At 37.1% G+C, this 23,013-nt stretch overlaps 1 protein-coding gene across 1 annotated transcript in view; it reads right to left on the bottom strand.

The window, feature by feature from the left end:
* The window catches only part of DECR1 (2,4-dienoyl-CoA reductase 1), a 50,628-nt gene that overhangs the window by 10,656 nt on the left and 16,959 nt on the right, over nucleotides 1–23,013 (bottom strand). The window contains exons 3-6 of the mRNA XM_054498410.2: nucleotides 22,333–22,390; nucleotides 22,127–22,213; nucleotides 20,258–20,405; nucleotides 4,407–4,506 (exon numbers count right to left, since the gene is read on the bottom strand). Coding sequence (XP_054354385.1) covers nucleotides 4,407–4,506; nucleotides 20,258–20,405; nucleotides 22,127–22,213; nucleotides 22,333–22,390 — 393 coding nt within the window. The remainder of the gene's footprint in view (nucleotides 1–4,406; nucleotides 4,507–20,257; nucleotides 20,406–22,126; nucleotides 22,214–22,332; nucleotides 22,391–23,013) is intronic.

The raw sequence follows: 23,013 nt of genomic DNA, 5'->3' as shown, positions 1-23,013 counted from the left end.
ACAAATTAAACTTAAACACAAACAACCCCATCAAAAAGTGGGGGAAGGATATGAACAGACACTTCTGAAAAGAAAACATTTATGCAGCCAACAAACTATGAAAAAAAAAAGCTCATCATCACTGATCATTAGAGAAATGCAAATCAAAACCACAATGAGATACCATCTCACGCCAGTTAGAATGGCAATCATTAAAAAGTCAGGAAACAACAGGTGCTGGAGAGGATGTGGAGAAATAGGAACACTTTTACACTGTTGGTGGGACTGTAAATTAGTTCAGCCATTGTGGGAGAGAGTGTGGTGATTCCTCAAGGATCTAGAACTAGAAATACCATTTGACCCAGCCATCCCATTACTGGGTATATACCCAAAGGATTATAAATCATTCTACTATAAAGACACATGCACACATATGTTTATTGCAGCACTGTTCTTAATAGCAAAGACTTAGAACCAACCCAAATGCCCATCAATGATAGACTGGATAAAGAAAATGTGGCATATATACACCATGGAATACTGTGCAGCCATAATAAAGGACGAGTTCACGTACTTTGCAGGGACGTGGATGAAGCTGGAAACCATCATTCTCAGCAAACTAACACAGGAACAGAAAACAAAATACTGCATGTTCTCACTTATAAGTGGGAGCTGAACAATGAGAACACATGGACACAGGGAGGGGAACATCACACACTGGGTCTATCAAGGGGTGGAGAGCTAGGGGAGGGATAGCATTAGGAGAAATACCTAATGTAAATCACGGGTTGGTGGGTGCTGCAAACCACCATGGCAAATGTATACCTATGTAACAAACCTGCACATTCTGCACATGTATCCCAGAACTTAAAGTATAATTGAAAAAAATGGGCTAAGTTCTATGAAACTATCAGACATTCATTAATACAGTCTTACAGCATCATTTCAAAGGCCAATTCAGTAAAACCAGTTCTACAGGATAGGGTACATGTAATCTCAAGATAGTCTGTTAATCTGATTTAATCCATGAATGTATTTTAGAGAAATGGGTGGGCTGCATCTCTTTCAGACAGAACATACATAAAAATTGCTTCTCTGAGTGATGTTTTTGACAAAGTTCATTGCCATAGCTATCCTGGGCATTTATTTAGAGTGTATCTACTCTAAATTGCTTCATGTCTCAATAAAATTACTGTACTGAGCAGAGTCTATATTATCCTATGAAAAACTGAGCAACCTGTTACGAAAATCTGCCTAGAGGAAAAGCCATCCTCTTTGTGCTCAGAGGTGTGCCAGATACATTTGTTCAATTGCTAGCATGATCTTTCAACTGTCATTAAGCTAGCTGATATACTGAAGAACTACTGTAATCTGATAATGAATCCACCTCATACAGTTATCTCTGCATGTTAAGATGCTAAGAACAATATATTCAACATGTTAGCCATTATTATTGTTCATTCAACCAATGTTTATTATATACTTACCATGTGTCAATACTACAAATATTGCTTAGCCTCAAATAAAGTCAGTCCCTGCTCTCAAAAGAGCAGTCCCTCCCTCTCAAGAGAGGTGAGCCTGGTTATATAATGAATTAGTTACTAGGCTGGGAATTGTGTGAGGTAAGCCATACCTGCTTAAAAGAAGAAGAACCTAAGTGGGAGTGACAAGGAAGGCTTCTCTGAAGAGTTAACATTCTGAGCTGATGGGTGAAGAAGGATTAGGAGTTTGCTGCAAGAGGCAGGGGAAAGGAGGAGCTGAGAGAGTAGAAGGTAGGATGGTGACATGGTTTGGCTCTGTGTCCCCACCCAAATCTCACTCTGAATTGTAATAATCCCCACATGTCGAGGGTGGGACCAGGTAGACATAACTGAATCCTGAAGACAGTTTTCCCCATGCTGTTCTCGTGATAGTGAGTGAGTTCTCACAAGATCTGACAGTTTTATAAGGGGCTTCCCCCTTCCCTTGGCACACATTCTCTTTCCTGCTGCCCTGTGAAGAGGTGCCTTCCACCATGATTCTAAGTTTCCTGAGGCCTCCCTAGCCATGTGGAAACTGTGAGTCAATTAAACCTCTTTTCTTTATAAATTACCCAGTCTCAGGTATTTCTTCATAGCAGCGTGAGAACAGACTAATACAGATGGAGAAGGAAGACAGCCAAGACATATGGGTCAGTATGAGCAAAGAACAAGGGCCCAAACAACATGTAGAATTTGGGAACCTATAATGCCTTATTTAGTAAGACTGTGTACTATAAAGTATGAGAAGAAGGTTGATGGGAACTCAAGCTGTAAAGGAAGGCACATGTTTACTGAGCGTCTATTATATGCAGGAACACAATAAAAGCAGCACAAAATCAGTTCTTAAAGGACATGAGATGAAAAGCTCTACCAAGACTGAAGAGTCCTTACAAAACAAATATTGACATTGAACAAATGTTGCCAAAATAGTCAAGTTCTCATTCTTTATTTCCAACACCACCTGACCTTAAAAAATGGTAATTATCTCTATTCAGACTAAGATTCAGCTTGTGAATAAATATTTCTTTCTATCTCAAACTAATGTGTATTACTGACTTAAATATTAAAAATGCTCTGGGATTACTAAAAGAAGAGTACCATAATTCAGCTCAACAGGCATGGAGCACCAGCTATGGACTAGACTCTTCTGGTCCAAGTGGGGAAGTCAGATTGTTTAATGTTATGTTAATGGAGGAAACCCCATCTCTACTAAAAGTACAAAATTAGCCAGGTGTGGTGGCATATGCTTGTAATCCCAGCTCCTTGGAAGGCTGAGGCAGGAGAATTGCTTGAACCCAGGAGGCACAGGTTGTGGTGAGTCAAGATCGCACCATTGTACTCCAGCCTGGGCAACAAGAGCAAAACTCCGTCTCAAAAAAAAAAAAGCCCACCATGCCCTGCTCTCTCTCTCTGCTATATTGGTATATTACCTTCATTTTAGAATCTATTTATTAGTGTTTGTCCTCTCACTAGATTGGATTAAACAAAGTTTTAAGGCACAGAGAGGAGGAAATGATTACAGAGAAAACATCCCAAAGGAAGTAAGCAAAACATCACAGCAAAATTCCAACAACAATATAACTCAGGCATAGACATATGAAAGCTGTATGATAAGTTTAGGGAAACATGGAACAATTCAATGGAAATTAAAGCATGGAAATAATAAACGGAATAGTAAAAAAATTTAAGCTCAGCTAACAACGAGGACTGTTCTATTTCCATCACTATCATATCCCTAGGACGAAGCACATATAAGGTATACAATAAATATTTATTGAATAAATAAATTAATTAACAATGGCCAGTGACAAGTCTGTTTAGAATGCCATAGTGAGTTCTGGCTTTTATTCCAAAGAGTGACAGGAAATGATCTAAGGTTTTTAGCTGGGGAGTGTCGTGAGCAGACATATATGTTCTTAGAAAGATAATTCTGGTGAAAATGTGAATACAAAATACAGGGGGAAGAGACTGGTAGCAAAGAAATATACCATAATTATAGCAAGCCAGACAAGCAATGAAATGATGAGAACCCCCATTATAACAAAGACAATGGAAAAGGCCAATGGAGGACAAATTCAAAAAGCAATCATGGCTGGGTGTAGTGGCTCATGCCTGTAATCCCAGCACTTTGGGAGGCTGAGGCAGGAGGATTTCTTGAGGTCAGGAGTTCCAGACCAGCCTGGGCAACATAGCAAGACCTCATCTCTACAAAAAAAATTTTAAAAATTAGCCAGGTGCTGTGGCACCTGCCTGTAGTCCCAGCTACTTGGGAGGCTAGGTGGGAGGATCGCTTGAGTCTGGGAGATTAAGGCTGCAATAAGCTGTGATTGTGCCACTGCAATCCAGCTTGGGCAACAGACTGAAGTCCTGTCACTAAAAAAAAAAAAAAAAAAAAAAAGCAGTTATACTCTGCTGAGAAAAGGCCACTGGACTTGGCAAGTGCTCATAGTCTGTGTTAGTCCCATTAATCTTATACAGTATCTACAATAAAAGAATAAAGATGTGCTTATGAGAGGGGTTAGGGATGGCACTGATAAAGATCTATGGGAGAGCAAAAAAGCTATAGTCCTGTGGTGTCTAATATGTAGCCACTAGCCATATACAGCTACTAATTTTTAAAATTTAGTTTCTCAGTCACAGTGGGATATTCCAAGGGTTCAATATCTACACGTGGCTATTGGATAGTGCATATCTACAGAACATTTCCATCATTGCAGAAAGTTCCACAGGACAGCGCTGCTATAGACAAATAGGACTTATCTGGGAGAAAAAATGTATGTCTCATGGTGAATCCAAGTCTTTGTTTACTTTTCTCTGGATAGACACCAGAAAGCAGGAATTTAGTTCCCTGAGCCACCAAACTGTATTAGTTATGTTCAGCAACAGGATTGACAAGGAAGTACTTACTTGCTCATGGCTTCCACACCTGCTTTGGCAGAAGCACTTGGTACTACAAAACCTGAACCAGTCTCAGCATAGATAGTAGTAATAGCAAGAAATGCTGCTCCTGAAATTTTAAAAGGATACAGTTGATTAGCAATATAGCTGTATCACTTCACATAAGGAAAACATTATTTATAAAAATGGGATCTGATTAAAGAGGGTATAAGAAAAACTGAAGTATTTTTTAAAACTTCACTCACTCTAAATTAATGAGAGAATAATCTAAGACAATTGATATGTCTTGCTACTAATCTTGTGATTTAGGATGGCCCAGTCTACACTTACTTGGAATGTATGCCTGGCGAGTCAATACGAAAGCCCAAATCTCAGAGGCATGCCCCTATTGCACCTTGTGCAGCTGGTCAGGATTCCCATTAACTAAGTACTACTTGAATAAGAATAAATCAGAATTAAACTTAAACCAGCAGGGACTTCTGCATCCAGCCATAATGAACTTACCCTTCTGCTATAAACATCAAGAAAACTGAGTAAGACATATGCTACAATCATATACAGATACTGCACAGCAGGCAGGGAAGGACTACGACTCTGAGAGAAGGAAAATGAATAAGCCCTGAGATACCCTAGCTTTTTGCCTAAAGGTACTATATAGATGGAAGGATGAGGAGGAGGAATCTAAGCAGAAAATGGCATTCACACTGAGTTAAGAAGATAGAGATCGGTTTGGGGAGCCTGAGGAAACTAAGGTTTCTAAGAGTTCCTCCAAGGAGGAAAGTAGGCAGAGATATATTAATAGAACTCCATAAAGCTGCATGGAGTCTCAATGAGTCTTTAGACAAATAAGCTGTACATGTTTAGTGTGAGATTCCATTGAGGCCAGGCAAAGAACAACTACCAGGAAGCTGTAAGTGATGCAGTTCCCAGAGCTTGCATAGGGCTGGGAGACATGGGAGTTCTAAGCAGCTTCATTGAATATCCAGAGCTTCCAGTAGAGAGCTCAGAAAAAAAAAAAATGCCTTAGTAGGAGGGTTAAATTAGCCCCAAAGAAAAGACTACTATATACTTGCTGAAATAAAGCTTTAAAATGACCCTTAAAAATGATTAAGCTGATGCACAAGTAATTTAGAAGCTTTCCAAAATAACAAAAAAACCACACACCTCAAAAGAAAATTAAAATACACACAGACACAAAACACACAACAACAACATAACATTCACAGCATGCAATAAAAAATTACTGCACATAAAAAGACATAGAAACCTAACAAGGAGAAAAATGATTAATAGACAAAGAGTCCCAGAAATGACAGAGAAGACAGAAGTAGCAGACAAACAGCCTTTTAAATGTTATTACAAATATTTTTAAAGATTTCACTGAAAATATTTATACAATGAGAAAAATGGAAAATACAAAATAGAAACCAATATGGCTTCTAAAGCAGAAAAATACGATATCTGAAAGGAAAAATTGAACAAATAAGCTTAGCTGTAGAAGAAAAGATCCATGAATCTGAAGACACAGCAATATAAACTATCCAAAATGAAAGACAAATGGGAAAAAAAATCTGAGGAAAAACCCAGAACCTCACCAACCTGTGGAACAGTATCTAGCATTCTAACAAACGTATAGTTACAGTCACAGAGGAAGAAAACGCACATGAATAAGGACTAAAAAATTTCCGAATTTGGTAAAAACTATAACTTACAACGCAGAAAGCTAAACGAATCCCAAGCAGGATAAACAGGGAAAAAAATCAAGACATTATCATAATCAATAACTGAAAACCAGTGATATATAGAATCTTAATAGCAGCCAAAGGTAAAAATAAACAATAAAAATACACAAACACAGATAAAAATTTTCATTGTCTTCTCATTTCTAAAAATAACGTAAGCTAGAAGACAATGGAGTTATATTTTAAGGTGCTGAAAGATAAAAGCTTGTTAACTCTGAATTCCATATCCATCAAAAATACCCTTCAAAAACCAAGGTGATATGAAAATGATATTATAGAGAAACTGAGATTGTCAAAAGGAAAGAAATAATAAATATGTAGGTAAATATAAAATATTTTTTCTTGTTTTCTAAATTTCTTTTTAAAAGGATTGTAAAAAGCTATATTAAAAAGTGATACTGCACATACAGTGGTCAATAGTGTCTAGGACACAGCAGGTTCTCAATAAATTAACTGAATGAGGCCAGGCACAGTGGCTCACACCTGTAATCCCAGCACTTTGGGAGACCAAGGGGAGCAGATCACCTGAGCTCAGGAGTTCGAGACCAGCCTGGCCAACATGGTGAAATCCTGCCTCTACTAAAAATACAAAAATTAGCTGGGTGTGGTAGGGCATGCCTGTAATTCCAGCTACTCAGGAGGCTGAGGCAGGAGAATCACTTGAACCCAGGAGGCAAAGGATGCAGTGAGCCGAGATGATGCCATTGCACTCCAGGCTGGGTGACAAGAGCGAGACTCCATCTCAAAAAATAAAAAAATAAATAAATAAATAAATGAAGGCTTAAAAGGGTAATCTTTAGGTCCTGAGAAATCAGTGATTTCTCTACTTCTTATTTATTCATAACACGGGATAAGACAATACTTAATATTTGCAAAAGGATCAAAATAAGTTTACATCTTTTACATAACAGCAAATACTTTCAGAAATTTAAATTTGAAGGACTACAAGAAAAGTATTTTGAAGAATATTCAGATAAGTTTTTTCTCTGCTCCATATATTTAGTTTCTCTTTCTCTCAGCATTTTCCAGAGTAGAAAGAAAACTCAGCACATCCTGGGAAACACGGGGGTGGAATAGGGGGCAGGAGTACCATTTTGAGGATAGGAAAAAATAAGAATGGTTATGTTAGTCATTCTGGTAACTCCTTTTATATATCAAACAGCCTTTCAGATTGCTGAAAATTACTTTGCTTCCAAAATCGTACTCCGTGAAAGAGGAGGGATGTAGAACATTAGTGGGCTCCATTACAGTACATTGACAACAGATGCTAACTGTATCATTCTTATAGCAAAATTACAAAAAAAAAAAACTGCTTTAAAAGTGGCAAATACAAAGCAAATGCTCCAATGGAAAGTGCACTATCTTTCAACTAAGACTGAACAAATACATTTCTCCAAGTGTGGGAAAGGAGTTAAGCCATCCTAATACAATTTAGATGCTGAAATGAAAGTTATTTTACTATTCTCTTTATCCCTTTAAGGTTTTATTTTCTCAGCCTAGAAAATTCGGGTAGCCCACCTCTTAGAATGAGATACTGCAGCTTTTAATTCTCCTGAGTGTAAAAGAGAGATAAAGGTTTGAAACTGCACTGTTCCAATAGCATTAATGCTGCAAGGTGAAACAATTATCGGCTTCAAAAAAATGAACAATGGTGCTAAAGTGCAAAGTAAAGAATTCCTAGATCCTCAGGGTTAGTCACATATATTTTCCTTCTTGTACAGAGGCCCATTATTTCAGTTAGAATAACTGCCCATGGAAAAGCTTTATAAAAGGCAAGTTTCTAACAGCTCAGAGCAGACAACAGAAATAAATCTATATTATTAATGAGGTTAAGAAAACAGAGAAGGGAAGCAACAAATGAAATAAATATTATGTTAGCCCATCTTTTGTTATTTTGACATGGAAAAAAATAGTAATAAAAGAACATCAAAAATCATATTATCAAAAAAGCTATGATATGTGCAAGATTATGATCTAATTTCAAAAGAAGATTCAAAAGTTCTAAAATCTGGTTTCAATACAAACTATGAATTGAAAGAATCACTAAACAATTTTAGTGATTCAATACAAACTATGAAAATTGAAAGAATCACTAAATAAATTTAGTTCCAATGACCAACAGAAGGGGAATAGTATAGACACCTGGGCTCAGAAACTGATTCCACTATTTACTAGCTGTGTAGCTGTGAGACTGAGGAAGTCGCATCCCTGCTCTGGACCCTAGATTTATCACCTGTAAAACAGGAACATAGGGAGTATCCAGCAAATGTCATTAGATTCTAAGGATTACTTGTTAATTTACTGCTGTTGTTGATTCCACCTATTACTCTTCTGCTCTCATGCAAAAAGACTGCCATTTACTAGCTGTGTATTAATAATTTGGCAAGTTGAATTAGGAAACATCACCAGAATGGAACTCCAACAGGCACCCCAGCCCCCTAGTTTCACAGACACATCCAAGAATTTGTTGAACCGCCGGTGGGTCAGGGCTGCTACACATGGTTGAGCAGTGCATAAGGGTGCCATATCTAAGGAAGCATGTTTTACATGACAGATATTACATGATTATTTACTTATTTCAAAATTTTCTGGTTGTTCTGAGGGTTTCATTTCTAACAAGATAAGAAATATATGTGGGCAGAATGGCCCCACTTAAAGATCCCATGCCCTAATTCCTAAGAACTGAATTTCTTATTTTACTTGGCAAAATAACTTTGAAGACATTAAGAAAGATTACAGAATTTGAGAGAGGGGCCTTTCTGGGATTATCCAAGTAACACTGTCTAATCACATGAACTCTTAAAAACAGATAACTTTCTCTGGCTGTAGTCAGAAAGATGAATTTTAAGGAGCAGGCAAGAGAGATGTGGTAGAAGGGAAAGTCAGTCCCTAAACATGAGAAAGACATATTGTGGTATTGCTGGCTCTGAGATGTACCAGTCCCTATGTAAGGATCAGAGAGAGGTCCCTAGGAGATAGGGTGGCCCTGAGCTGACAGCAACCATGAACTTATACACTTCAGTCCTACAACCACAAGAAACTTGATTCTTCCAACAACCTAAATGAGCCTGGATATAGACTCTTTCTAGAGCCTCCGAGACATGAGCTCTGCTGAGTGACTCCCTGATATTAGCCTATAAGATCTGAAGCAGAGAAACCAGCCAAGCAACTCTGTGCATTTACTTGCAAAAAACAGAATTATAAAATTATAAGTGTATGATATATTAAGCTGTTAAGTTTGTGGTCATTTGTCGTAGCCACAATGGGGGACTAGTATAGTGTATTATGTCAACTTTCCAACAAACAGAAATAAAGTATCTTAATTTTTTTTTTAATCCTTGTTTAACTTTACCTATCACCGAAGGATAAAGTCCACATTGCTTGGCCTCATCTCCTACCCCTCCAGGCATTATATGTCACATATAAGCAACACTGAACTCCTTGTATGCCTAAATACACAACTGAGCTGTTGGTTGCAGTTCTAACTCTTCTACTATTATTGCTAGCAATTAATCTTACTGACAATCATGGTAAGAAGACAAACTTCTCTGTCTTTTTGATGACAGCACAGAGGATACCTGCCTCCGAGCCATTTTTCAATGAGAGCCCATATGAAAATCTAAAAATCCTTAATTCTCTAAAAGCTACTCAAAATAGGACTATAACATTTAAAAACTAGAATAACCCTATATAAATAATATTATCTACTAAGGAAACACTTTTCTCATTTAAACATTTAATATAAATACGTCCCTCATGTAGGCTGCTATTTTTAAGTTTAATTATAGTAAGAAGGGATATCAGGGCTCTGGTTTTTCTAACCAATTTTAATTATGAGTCAAAACCTAAGTTTCAGATAGTTGATGGTCCCCCTGTAAAAGATGTGGTAAAAATACATTTATCTTGGAGGAAACTTAACATTTTCTTTCATAACTAACATTTAGTGAGTACTAGTCTGCCCCGGGAACTATTCTTAACACTTTATAGACACTAGCTCTTATAATCATTACAGCAATCCTAGGAGGAAGGCTTTATTATTAACATTATTTTACAGAAAAGACAGGCACAGCAAGCTAATCTGTCCAAGTTGATAGGACTAATAAGTATTAACCAGGATTGGAACTTGGCAGTTAAGCTCTAGAGCCTGCAATCTTAACTACTATGTAACTACTACTGCCTTGCCAAGAAATTTCTAATTATTACTTAGAAAGAAAAACTAATTTATTTTCAAAATTCTCAGATCACTTTACCTTTACCTTATCTTCAAAAAACATCAAAATAAGGTACACAGTTGCTCTAAGAAATTTTAACAGATGAGGTGGAACTCTCCCATCAAACGAGATGACTCTAGAAAAAAGTGATTTTAAAAGGATACTAATACCACCTTAATAAATTTCAACTGATAACTAAAAATGTGTTTTAAAATATTCTTTAGATGCACCCACTGTTCTAGAAAAAACAAAATCTCTGGACACAATATAAAGAAATGTACTCATGTGGTTCTTATCTACTCTAAGCAACATACGCCTTGCACTCACACTACTGACAAATAAGAAAAGCCTTCCGCTATGCTCTACTCTTCCCACTTTTGAAACAAGGTGCATTTGCTTCCATTCCAACTGATCATGTCAATGACTGGTCATCTTTTCCCTCTAATAGTAAAGTTGAAGGACATAATTGAAAGAAGTGTTAAGTATGTACTCAACTCACCTTCCTTTTGCAGGTCTCCAAAATGTTTCACTGCATAAACAAAGCACCACCTTTGTGTTCAGTGTTGAGTTAGGAAATGGTGGGGAAGGAATGGAAAGGCTTTGCAGGTGGGGCAGAAGTAATGCACCCTGATAAAAGAATTTCTAATGGATGAAGAGTTGATGGAAAAGGAGACTTACAACATGAAACAATAACTAGATGTAGCATGATTTTAAGTGCTAAAGCAGGGGACCCCAACACCCCAGCCCCATACCAGTCTATGGCCAGTTAGAAACCCGGCCACACAGCAAGAAGTGAGCAGTGGGTGAGCCAGCATTACTGCCTGAGCTCCACCTCCTGTCAGATCAGCGGTGACATTAGGTTATCATAGGAGCGCAAACCCTACTGCAAACTGCGCATGCAAGGAATCTTGCTTGCACATTCCTTATGATACTCTAATGCCTGATGATCTGAGGTGAAACAGTTTCATCCCAAAACCACTCCCTGCCCCTTTCCCTGGTCTTTGAAAAAATTTTCTTTCACAAAAATGGTCCCTGGTGCCAAAAGGGCTGGGGACCACTGTGCTAAAGTGTGCATGCTAGCCCCTGAACTGGTAATCCTTCACTGAGGAGTGGACTAGAGCTGGGAATGGAGACTCTATGGCTCAGGGAAATAATGATTCTAATCAGGGCATGTGTAATGGATCAGTCAAATGGGCTAGTATAGAGACTGGACAGGCTGAGGGTGTTGCATCATGGAGGACAAGGAAGAGTAACTGGCCAAGTACAATATCTATGGGTTGGAAAAAAGAATGTTTTGATATTTATTCTTGTGTTTACAGTTCACACATCAGGGACTCCAGAAGAACAGCAAGATGGTTAAAAAATCTTGTGTTTTCTGATAATTTAATTGAACTGCAAAAACAGTATAATGTATTTTACTTAGTTCAATGCTTCCAAGGCCTCTGGCCTTGAAAACTGTTTCTTCTTCTCTATTGACTAAAACAGTCCTTTGTTTTTATTCTTTCTTCAGTTGGTGATTGACATTTATTCCCTTCCTCTATCACAAGGCTGCTGGTAAGATTATTCACTTCACTCTTTCCCTTTCCCCAACACAAGCTCCATATGGTTCAAGCTTCCTTGGGTTGCTTCTACTTCTTAGTTTTAAATTCCCTGAGGTTCTTAAAAGTTATTTCCACCAAAGTCTTTATGTTAGCTAGGCTATCGGATGTCCATTCACATGTAAGAAAAAGCACATGTACATCTGTAAAACAATTTATATTTTTCATGAGGCTTCTACACCTAACACCTTGTTCTGTTACTAAATATTGGAGTAGTAATTTAGTATCAAGTCTATTTTATAGATGAAAAAGCTGAATAACAGTAAAATATCATCACTCACTAACTGTCCAAGTATCAGGTGTAAACTAAGTGACTGACTATGACTAGAACAAAAAGTCACAGTTCCTTGTTTTTCTCTACTAGACCACTTACAATAACTAATTTTTTAAATTATGTCAATTGTTGATTTTAATAGTAATAGTTAACACTTAGGTAATTAATAAGCCATAGTTTTTCATCTGTAAATGTGAGTGTTAAAAATTCACTTCCTATATTAAAAAAAGATTATACCTCAGTTTCCACCCATGTCTATAAATGGGAATAAAAGAGCACTTACTTGCAAGGTCCTTGCAAGTGATAAATGAGTTAATAAGTATTTAGCACTTAGAACAAAGCCTGATACAAAATAAGCACTCACTAAACATTAGATGTGAAAGAAAGAAAGCAAAAAAGAAGGAAGGAAAGAGTTTTATAAGAGAAAAAAAGGAAAGGAAGGGAGGAAGGAAGGGAAGGAGGGAGGAAGGAAAGAAGCAAGTAAAAATAAGTGAAAATTTGGTTAAAATTAGGTAATGTCTTTAAAAAGAATATTTTACTTTTTGCTTATTCTGTATTCCAACACCTGTTACATCATATACCTTTATTTAATATAGAACTTGTGGCAATCACTATAGAATTCTCATATGTTATTAGGTATAAGGAATTCTAGCTTTCTGGTATAAAGTAATCCATGTGATTCAACACCAAAGCTAGTCCAAATACATGCAAGAAAAGCAAAAAAATTAAAAAAAAAAGTTTTATCTAGATACAATCAAAAAGCAATTTTAAGACAATAATAGACATGAGGCCAACGTTTTAACTTGAATGTTAAGTAACTTAAGATTCTAAAAAAAAATCCAAATATGAAGAGTATCACACTATGTTGAACACTTATGTAATATGTCTCTGATGGCGGCACAAGAGGCTTTTGTTGGATTCAGGTTAAAGTAACAATTTCGCAAAGCAAGGCTGTAGCTAACATATCACCTGTTGGACAAAGCTGCCAGAGCAGGTGCAAAGGATGAGGTAACATCTGCATATAAACTCCCCTCAAATCCTAATCACTAAACTAAGCAAGCACAGAAGCTAAGAAGCTCAATGAAAAGTAACACTTGGAAAATGACAAAGTAAGCATTAAGAAAATTTCAGCAAAACAAATCTAGCAATATACAACTAGGATAATTTACCAAAACCAAGGAAGATTCAGTCTAGGAATGCAATGGTGTTCAATATTCAAAAATTAATTAATGTAATTCACCATATTAACAGGCTTAAAAATATACCCATCTCAATAAATATAGAAAGAAGGCTTATATTAACAAATTCAATACCTATTCAGGATTTTTTTTAAAAAAAAGCTATAATGACAGGATCAAACTCACATATAACAATATTAACCTTAAATGTAAATGGGCTAAATGCTCCAATTAAAAGACACAGACTGGCAAATTGGATAAAGAGTCAAGACCCATCAGTGTGCTGTATTCAGGAGACCCATCTCACCTGCAGAGACACACATAGGCTCAAAATAAAGGGATGGAGGAAGATCTACCAAGAAAATGGAAAACAAAAAAAGGCAGGGGTTGCAATCCCAGTCTCTGATAAAACAGACTTTAAACAACAAAGATCAGAAGAGAGAAAGAAGGCCATTACATAATGGTAAAGGGATCAATTCAACAGGAAGAGCTAACTATCCTAAACATATACGCACCCAATACAGGAGCACCTAGATTCATAAAGCAAGTCCTTAGAGACCTACAAGGAGATGTAGACTCCCACACAATAATAATGGGAGAATTTAACAACCCACTGTCAACATCAGACAGATCAACAAGATGGAAAGTTAACAAGGATATCCAGGAATTGAACTCAGCTCTGCACCAAGCAGACCTAACAGACATCAACAGAACTCTCCACCCCAAATCAACAGAATATATATTCTTCTCAGCACCACATCACACTTATTCCAAACTTGACCACATAGTTGGAAGTAAAGCACTCCTCAGCAAATGTAAAAGAACAGAAATTATAACAAACTGTCTCTCAGACCACAGTGCAATCAAACTGAACTCAGGTTTAAGAAACTCACTTGAAACTGCTCAACTACATGGAAACCGAACAACCTGCTCCTGAATGACTACTGAGTACATAATGAAATGAAAGCAGAAATAAAGATGGTCTTTGAAGCCAATGAGAACAAAGACACAACATACCAGAATCTCTGGGACACATTTAAAGCAGTGTGTAGAGGGAAATTTATAGCACTAAATGCCCACAGGAGAAAGCAGGGAAGATCTAAAATTGACACCATAACATCACAATTAAAAGAACTAGAGAAGCAAGAGCAAACACATTCAAAAGCTAGCAGAAGGCAAGAAATTACTAAGATCAGAGCAGAACTGAAGGAGGCAGAGACACAAAAAACCCTTCAAAAAATCAACAAATCCAGGAGCTCGTTTTTTGAAAAGATCAACAAAATTGATAGACCACTAGCAAGACTAATAAAGAAAAGAGTGAAGAATCAAATAGATGCAGTAAAAAATGATAAAGGGGATATCACCACCGATCCCACAGAGATACAAACTCCCATCAGAGAATACTATAAACACCTCTACGCAAATAAACTAGAAAATCTGAAAGAAATGGATAGATTCCTGGACACATATACCCTCCCAAGACTAAACCAGGAAGAAGTTGAATCCCTGAACAGAACAATAACACACTCTGAAATTGAGGCAATAATTAGAAGCCTACCAACCAAAAAAAGTCCAGGAACAGACAGATTCACAGCCAAATTCTACCACAGGTACAAAGAGGAGCTGGTACCATTCCTTCTGAAACTATTCCAATCAATAGAAAAAGAGGGAATCCTCCCTGACTCATTTTATGAGGCCAGCATCATCCTGCTACCAAAGCCTGACAGAGACACAACAAAAAAAGAGAATTTTAGACCAATATCCCTGATGAACATCCATGCAAAAATCCTCAGTAAAATACCGGCAAACCAAATCCAGCAGCACATCAAAAAGCTTATCCATCACGATCAAGTGGGCTTCATCCCTGGGATGCAATGCTGGTTCAACATTATGCAAATCAATAAATGTAATCCATCATACAAACAGAACAAAAGACAAAAACCACATGATTATCTCAATAAATGCAGAAAAGGCCTTTGACAAAATTCAATCGCCCTTCATGCTAAAAACTCTCAATAAATTAGGTATTGATGGGACATATCTCAAAATAATAAGAGCTATCTATGACAAACCCACAGCCAATATCATACTGAATGGGCAAAAACTGGAAGCATTCCCTTTGAAAACTGGCACAAGACAGGGATGCCTTCTCTCACCACTCCTATTCAACATAGTGTTGGAAGTTCTGGCCAGGGAAATTAGGCAGGAGAAGGAAATAAAGGCTATTCAATTAGGAAAAGAGGAAGTCAAATTGTCCCTTTTTGCAGATGACATGATTGTATATCTAGAAAACCCCATTGTCTCAGCCCAAAATCTCCTTAAGCTGATAAGCAACTTCAGCAAAGTCTCAGGATACAAAATCAATGTGCAAAAATCACAAGCATTCCTATACAGCAATAACAGACAAACAGAAAGCCAAATCATTCACAATTGCTTCAAAGAAAATAAAATACCTAGGAATCCAACTTACAAGGGATGTGAAGGAACTCTTCAAGGAGAATTACAAACCACTGCTCAATGAAATAAAAAAGGACACAAACAAATGGAATAACATTCCATGCTCATGGATAGGAAGAATCAATATCATGAAAATGGCCATACTGCCCAAGGTAATTTATAGATTCAGTGCCATCCCCATCAAGCTACCAATGATTTTCTTCACAGAATTGGAAAAAACTACTTTAAAGTTCATATGGAACCAAAAAAGAGCCCGCATTGCCAAGACAGTCCTAAGCCAAAAGAACAAAGCTGGAGGCATCATACTACCTGACTTCAAACTATACTACAAGGCTACAGTAACCAAAACAGCATGGTACTGGTACCAAAACAGATATATAGATCAATGGAACAGAACAGAGCCCTCAGAAATAATACCACACATCTACAACCATCTGATCTTTGACAAACTTGACAAAAACAAGCAATGGGGAAAGGATTCCCTATTTAATAAATGGTGCTGGGAAAACGGGCTAGCCATATGTAGAAAGCTGAAACTGGATCCCTTCCTTACTCCTTATACAAAAATTTATTCATGATGGATTAAAGACTTAAATGTTAGACCTAAAACCATAAAAACTCTAGAAGAAAACCTAGGCAATACCATTCAGCACATAGGCATGGGCAAGGACTTCATGTCTAAAACACCAAAAGCAATAGCAACAAAAGCCAAAATAGACAAATGGGATCTAATTAAACTAAAGAGCTTCTGCATAGCAAAACAAACTACCATCAGAGTGAACAGGCAACCTATAGAATGGGAGAAAATTTCTGCAATCTACCCATCTGACAAATGACTAATATCCAGAATCTACAAAGAACTTCAACAAATTTACAAGAAAAAAACCAAACAACCCCAACAAAAAGTAGGCGAAGGATTTGAACAGACACTTCTCAAAAGAAGACATTTATGCAGCCAACAGACACATGAAAAAATGCTCATCATCACTGGCCATCAGAGAAATGCAAATCAAAACCACAATGAGATACCATCTCACACCAGTTAGAATGGCAATCATTAAAAAGTCAGGAAACAACAGGTGCTGGAGAGGATGTGGAGAAATAGGAACACTTTTACACTGTTGGTGGGACTGTAAACTAGTTCAACCATTGTGGAAGACAGTGTGGTGATTCCTCAAGGATCTAGAACTAGAATTACCATTTGACCCAGCCATCCCATTACTGGGTATACACCCAAAGAATTATAAATCATGCTGCTATAAAGACATATGCACACATATGCGTATTGTGGCACTATTCACAATAGCAAAGATTTGGAACCAACCCAAATGTCCATCAATGATAGACTGGATTAAGAAAATGTGGCACATATACACCATGGAATACTATGCAGCCATAAAAAGGACGAGTTCATGTCCTTTGTAGGGACATGGATGAAGCTGGAAACCATCATTCTGAGCAAACTATTGCAAGGACAGAAAACCAAACACCGCATATTCTCACTCATAGGTGGGAATTGAACAATGACAACACTTGGACACGGGGTGGGGAACACCACATACTGGGGCCTGTCATGGGGTTGGGGGAGGGAGGAGGGATAGCATTAGGAGATATACCTAATGTAGATGATGAGTTAATGGGTGCAGCACACCAACATGGCACATGTATACATATGTAACAAACCTGCACGTTGTGCACATGTACCCTAGAACTTAAAGTATAATAATAATTAAAAAAAAGCTAACAGCAAATTAGATATAGAAGATAACTTCCTAAAGCTGATAAAGGATATTTATGAAAACTTACAGGTAAATCATAATTAATAATGAAAATCTAATTGCTTTCCTCCTGGCATCACGAGGAAATGTATTTGATTTGTTCTTAATACTAGGAACAAGCAGAATCTAAGTTTTTACCTATTCAATGTTTTAGTGAAGGTCCCATCCAATAAAATAAGGCAAGAAAGAAAATAAAAGGCTTATCAATTGGGAAGGAAAATATAAAAACTGTCTTTTTTTCACCAACAGTATTATGAATGCAGAAAATCCAAAGGAATCTAAACAAAAAAAAAAAACTGTAATAACCATTAAGTGAGTTTAGCAAGCTCCTAGGGAAAACATCAATACACAAAACTAATCCATTGTATTTCTAAACACTACAAGAAAACACCTAGAAAATAACATTTAGAAAACAGTGCCATTTGCAATAGCACCAAAAATTTAAATACTTTGGGAGAAAGTTAACAAAACATGTACAATGCCTATGCAAAACACTGCTGATAGGAATTAAAGAAGACCTAAATAAATGGTGAGAGATACCACACTGAGAGACTGGAAGACATGATATTGTTAAAAATGTCACGCTTCAGTTCCTTGACTGTCGATCCAGTACCAGAACAAATCCTTTACCGCGTACTCCCCTCAGCCGAGTGGTCTAAGTTCTCCAAACTCTGTCAGCTTATAGCATCAATAACTGACAGGAATCTTGGAAGAATAAAAACTGGCTTCCATCTTTTAAAAAGATATCTCATCTGATATATTTTTAATGAAGCCCATAGAATTTTAATCCAATGTGATGAACAAAAATAGATCAGTCTATGTTAAAATGAAAGACAATAATGAGGAAAGAAGGGAGAGTCAGACAGAAATCGAGGGTCACCGAGATGAGCGAGGGAAGAAATAAGAGACAATGAGGCAAAGAAGGATAAAGAAACGAAAGAGATAGATGAAGAGAGAAACAGAGAACCAAAAATGAGGAGCCGACAGAGGCAGAGCAGTAGAAAATGAAATTGAGATATCAGCAAGGGGTAGGGCGAGAGAAAATCAGACAGACGCAGAGACACAGGAGAGATACAGAGATCAAGGTTCCTCCGACACAGAAGGGAAGAGAGAGGAGTCACACTCTTCCCTGTCCCCCCTTCCCACTCTTATCCATCTTCCCGCCCCTTACTGAAAAAAAAAAAAATCAAATCAAACACTTATCCAAAATCCAATTATAAATCACATCCATTCTGCCATCATGGAAATGAGTAACCAGGAATTTCAATTTCAATGAGTGCACAGAAAGGATGGAAGCTATTAGTGTATGTGTGTGAGCACACACACACACAGAGCTAGTGCCTCTGTAGCATCTCTGCTCCTACAGCATATCTCAAGCTGGTTCTAGGATCACCTGCGCTGCACAAAAGAAGAAATTGAACCGTATAAGGCAAAGCTTTCTGAACCAGAGGGAGGAACCTAGCCAGCTCCATGCTCTCTTTCCTCCCCTCAACCCTCAAAGGACATCCTCTGAGGAGCATGAGAACTCTTCTTCATTTTCCTTGTTTAGAATACTCTCCACCTTCTCTAAGAAAATACCCGCACCCTTCAAGTTCCCCAAATTATTCAGGGACAGGGTCTTGTCCACCTCTGTGCTTTGAGCATGAGTGTAGGGCCTGCTACCCAAAAGTCATTAGTAAGTGTCTGTCAGGTGAATAAATGTATGCTGGTTCTAGATATATATGAATATACACACATATATACATTAGACATGTTTGCTATCCATTTACATATGAACTTTTATAAAGTAATTCATTCATAATACTAACAAAAATGTTCTCCTAGTAAGTTCTCTCTAAATCTATTTTCCCTCCAGTGTCCTTAATCTCATTGGTATTATCATCCAGACTCTTCACCCCATCTGAAAATACTCTCATCAAATCAATAAGGCCTGTTGATCTTATTGTCTTCTAAATGTCTTCTACTTTATCTCCCATGCAATCTAGCCATATGCTAAAAGAAAAATCAAATCCTCCTGAATGGCACTCCTTCTATCATCCATTTTGTTGTCACTAACCTTTCCAATCAAGTCGCATTCTTTGTTCCACCTTCAATGGAAATCCATACAAAAATACTTCCTATTTCTTTCAGAATTAACATTAAACTCCTTATTTTGGTATTGAGAACTTTCCCAATTACACTCCAACCCACCTTCCCAAAATCATTTCCTATTCCTTTCCCCATCTCTAATAACATCAAGGTTTTCATCATTCCCTATGTACTTATGCTCCTCCTCTCCACCAGGCCTCTATCCATTGACATTCACATGTCCTTTCCCTCCTCTTTCTCCACATCTAGATCTTTGAACTTTCAGCTTAAGTTGCATCTTGTTCCTCAACCTGATCACTGATCCTAGGGAGAGTTAGTCATTCCTGTCTCTGGATTGCCAATGCACTAGAAACATGTATTTATTACTGCTCAAATTGTAACACATGATAATTATTTAAATATCATTTTTCTCCATTACACTGTGAGTTGTACAACTGTAGACTGTCTCATTGACTTTTAAAGTATCACAGAGCTTACCACAGAACCTTGCACACATAGAAGTCAAATAAATATGAGAAAAGCAAATAAACATACCTTTCTGTGCTTTAATTAGTTGTTTTCCAATTTCTAGTGTCATGAAGGCTGTGCCATTTAGAACTATGTCAGTTATGGTTTTCCAAGCATTAGGAGAAAGTCTTTCAGTAGGAGAAATAAAATTCCCTGCTGCATTGTTTATCACAATCTAATAAATGAACATGGCAAGTTACAGAAACTTTAGATGAGGAAAAACATTTTCCCTGCAGGGTTTTGTTTCTGAAATGTATTAATAGAAATAATACAATAAAGTTGAAGTCCACAGCTACCTATGAAACAATACCATGAGATTTGGTAGTCTGAGTCTGTGAAAACCTCCTATGTTAGTTACCAAATTTCAGAATCCTAAGCCGTCTTTAAATTAGGGTAGATTCTCTTATTAAGAAAACTAAGGCTGGGTGTAGTGGCTCATGCCTGTAATCCCAGCACTTTGGGATGAGTTCAAGACCAGCCTGGGCAACAAAGCGAGAACTCATCTCTACAAAAATTTTGTTTTAAAAATTAGCTGGGTGTGGTGGCACATGCCTGTATTCCCAGCTACTTGGGAGGCTGAGGTGGGAGTATCGCTTGAGCCCAGGAGGTCAAGGCTCCACTGAGCCGTGATTGTGCCACTTGCACTCCAACCTGAGTGACAGAGCAAGACTCTGTCTAAAAAAAATGAATAAAATTTTAAAAGTTAAAAAAAAAAGAAAATTAATACAGATTAAATGTATTTACCATGTGACTGCATTTTATTTCAAAGAATCTCAAGAAATGCCTTTTTGTTTCTGGTGTCATTTTAGTTTAACTTAACCAGTGCAGCTTGTGGTTGATGATCTATTTACCACCAGTAAAGATTCTGGCTAGTTCTACAGGAGATTCAGTGTTACTGGTTCTGAAAATACCTTTAACATAGAAAAGTGCTATCTTTGAGACTACTGGAAGAAACGGCTTCTCTCCAATAAATGTACCAAGCAACAGCAAAATATTCATGCATATTTCAGGTCTTAAAAGGAGAAATTTTGAATTTCTTATAGTTTTTCATGTTTATATTGTTCTCCTCACTGAGGAAGACAATCAAAAGTTACTAGGAGAAGCAAAAAGCATCAATCATTTAAACTCAATGCTGTGCTCTTGGATAACTGCTCTTGTTATTTCATAATCTTATTAAATAAAGTGAAATCAAGTTTGTTTTCTGATCAATCATAAATGGATTCTTTAAGTATTCCTGAAAGGAAGTTGTGTAGCGGTCTTCCTACTCTGTTCTTTGCTTTAGCAGAACTGGCATTTTCCTAGGGACAGAAAATAGGTGCTTCTCAACACAGCACTTGCTCATATTGAGGTAGGAGGCAGGCCTAACTCTGGAGGCAGAGCTCCATCACAGGACCAGATTGAGGACTAGTTAAACCAGGTCCTGGATGAAAGCACCCCCTCTTTAGACATACCCACCAATGCACCATGTTTGTTTACCATTGCCATGGCAATATCAGCAAGTTACTGCCCTCTCCATGGCAACGAACTGATGACTCAGAAGTTACCAACCCTTTTCTAGAAATTTCTGCATAAACCTAATTAATTTGCAGGTAATTAAAAGTGGGTATAAATACGACTATAAAACTGCCTCTCAACTGCTATGCCCAGCACATTGACTATGGTGTTGCCTTGCTCTGAAGGAACAGTCACAGCTCCATTCCACTGCTGCTGCTTCAATAAAGCTGTTCTCTTCTACCACCGGCTCATCCTTGAATTCTTTCCTGGGCGAAGCCAAGAACCCAGATTGGGGCTTGCCTGTCCTACATCAGTATCAATATTTTATTTCCTTTGTACACGTTGGTGGGTGTTATCAACATCAAGTGTCTTGCACTTTGGCTTCATCATCGCTACACTTACATTAGGATGTCCTGCAACTTTGATCAGTTCTGACACAGTGTTTTGAACCATATCAGGATCCCTCACATCACACTGAATTGCATGAACCTGCAAAATAACAAAAAGAATATGACATTTTCCAGGTTTCTTAAACCAAACGCATGAACAAATTATTTGAACATGTTACAATTCCTAAATCTAAATTAAATAACTGATTTTTAATGTACCTTATTTCCAGTTTGGGAAGAAATTTGTTCTGCAGTAGCTTTCAAAACATCCATCTTCCTAGAAATAAACACCTTGTATGACTTCATATTATATTTTTCAGTTTCATAAATTGAAGAATACAGAGAATCCATAGCTTAAAGAAAAGCATTTCTGAGAAAGTATAGATGTTATTTATATACAAAAATCAATGTAAATTTTTTCTAAAAGTCAAATTTAGATCATTTTTATATATTTGATACTAATTTATTGAATTAGTCACTTTTAAACCAGTTTACGTTAACATTATCTACTCACAGATTTAAATTATTTCCTTGATAAGCCAGGTTTACAAAGAAAATATATTCATGGTATAATGTCAGTAGGTTTTGTACTAAATTTATGGGTTCAAAGAGTCTACATTTATTCACACAGTCTCACATTCTACAAAAAAAACTATGAATATAAATTATTATTAAAATGAAAATAATATTTTAAAACTCTTAAAAACATTACAATGTAAAAACAAAAAATATTCCGGCCAATCTGCAATTGCAAATGACATAGTAACTGTTGTTTGGATGACTACTTGGCTTACCTAAAATTTTACACCATTCAAAATGGTGAAGGGGTGGGTTTTTAAACCAGTCTCTAAAGCCTCAGACTTAACAGAGTTTATAGGGTACCAGAATATGCCTAATAAG

The sequence above is a fragment of the Pongo pygmaeus genome, chromosome 7 (assembly GCF_028885625.2).
Source record: "Pongo pygmaeus isolate AG05252 chromosome 7, NHGRI_mPonPyg2-v2.0_pri, whole genome shotgun sequence".
NCBI lineage: Eukaryota > Metazoa > Chordata > Mammalia > Primates > Hominidae > Pongo > Pongo pygmaeus.
Note: the sequence above shows the minus strand (reverse complement) of the source record. Positions and strands in the feature narration are given on the sequence as shown.